Source organism: Asparagus officinalis, chromosome 5 (assembly GCF_001876935.1).
Source record: "Asparagus officinalis chromosome 5, Aspof.V1, whole genome shotgun sequence".
NCBI lineage: Eukaryota > Viridiplantae > Streptophyta > Magnoliopsida > Asparagales > Asparagaceae > Asparagus > Asparagus officinalis.
Window position 1 is genome coordinate 82,357,088 of NC_033798.1, and position 972 is coordinate 82,358,059.

Consider the following 972-nt stretch of genomic DNA (forward strand, 5'->3'; position numbering starts at 1 on the left):
GCGTACTGATGTTGCAATTGGCAAATATCTTTGTTGACTCGGGGCTTGAAAGAAGTATCCATTAAAAATCTATCTAACCTCTTGAAGTCACGAAGTTAAGGTAAAATGTTAAACTTAAGGAGATGATTTTGTCTTCTCAGTATTTCAATTTCATATGCCTTTTTAATTTGTTAAATTTTAAAAAAAGGACTGACTACCAAATCTTTCATTCAGTAGCTGTAGTTGATGGTGGATTGGAGATTCATGTGGAACTGCATATAGAAATTCACTCACTTCAGTCATATCATAGAAAGGATATTTGTGGAACAGATGAAATATGGAGTTGAGTGTTTACCCTTTTATTTTCCTTTGAAATGATGAGAACTACAAACGTATTGACTAAGGAGAAAGCTTTAACCGATGGAAACAGTAAGGAAACTTGATTACCTCGTGCTCGCAAAGCATCAAAAAGCTGTTGACGCATGCTAATTATTCTATCAGCCATGGCCTTCAACTCCAGGGTCCATTCTTTGTACATTTCACTAAAATCAAAAGTGCAATTGAAGCAACAGTCAGTTAGCCCATAAGAAAGAAAGACGGGTGCAGTGACAGTATGTGACAACAGTAAAAGAAACAAGCGGCCGTGATACATGTGGATTACATGTAATTGTTGCTCCTCCTGACAACTTATTACTCAATGTGTAGTGAGTCACTAATAGCAAAAAGATGAATAAAAATACATCAGGAAAGCGAATAGAAGTCCTTAATTTACTGTAAGTGCTCTAGAATTTTTTAGTGGTGGAAAAAGTCTAGCAAACTGCTGGGTTTGGTCAGGAAAAAAGGCAAGCTGTTGAAATATTAGTAGGCTTAGGGGCTTATTTGTAAGTTGTAGGGGCCTATATAAGCCCATGTTATCTCATGAATAAGATTAGGGTTTTCATATTCTATATGGTATCAGAGCGTCCATCCAAACCCTAACCCTAGCCGCCGCCG

At 37.1% G+C, this 972-nt stretch overlaps 1 protein-coding gene across 1 annotated transcript in view; it reads right to left on the reverse strand.

Annotated features, from left to right (window-relative positions):
• LOC109839903 (aspartate aminotransferase, cytoplasmic-like) overlaps positions 1 to 972 on the reverse strand; it is a 19,196-nt gene that overhangs the window by 1,949 nt on the left and 16,275 nt on the right. Inside the window, 1 exon segment of the mRNA XM_020408356.1 lies at positions 427 to 521. Within this exon segment, the coding sequence (XP_020263945.1) occupies positions 427 to 521 (95 nt within the window).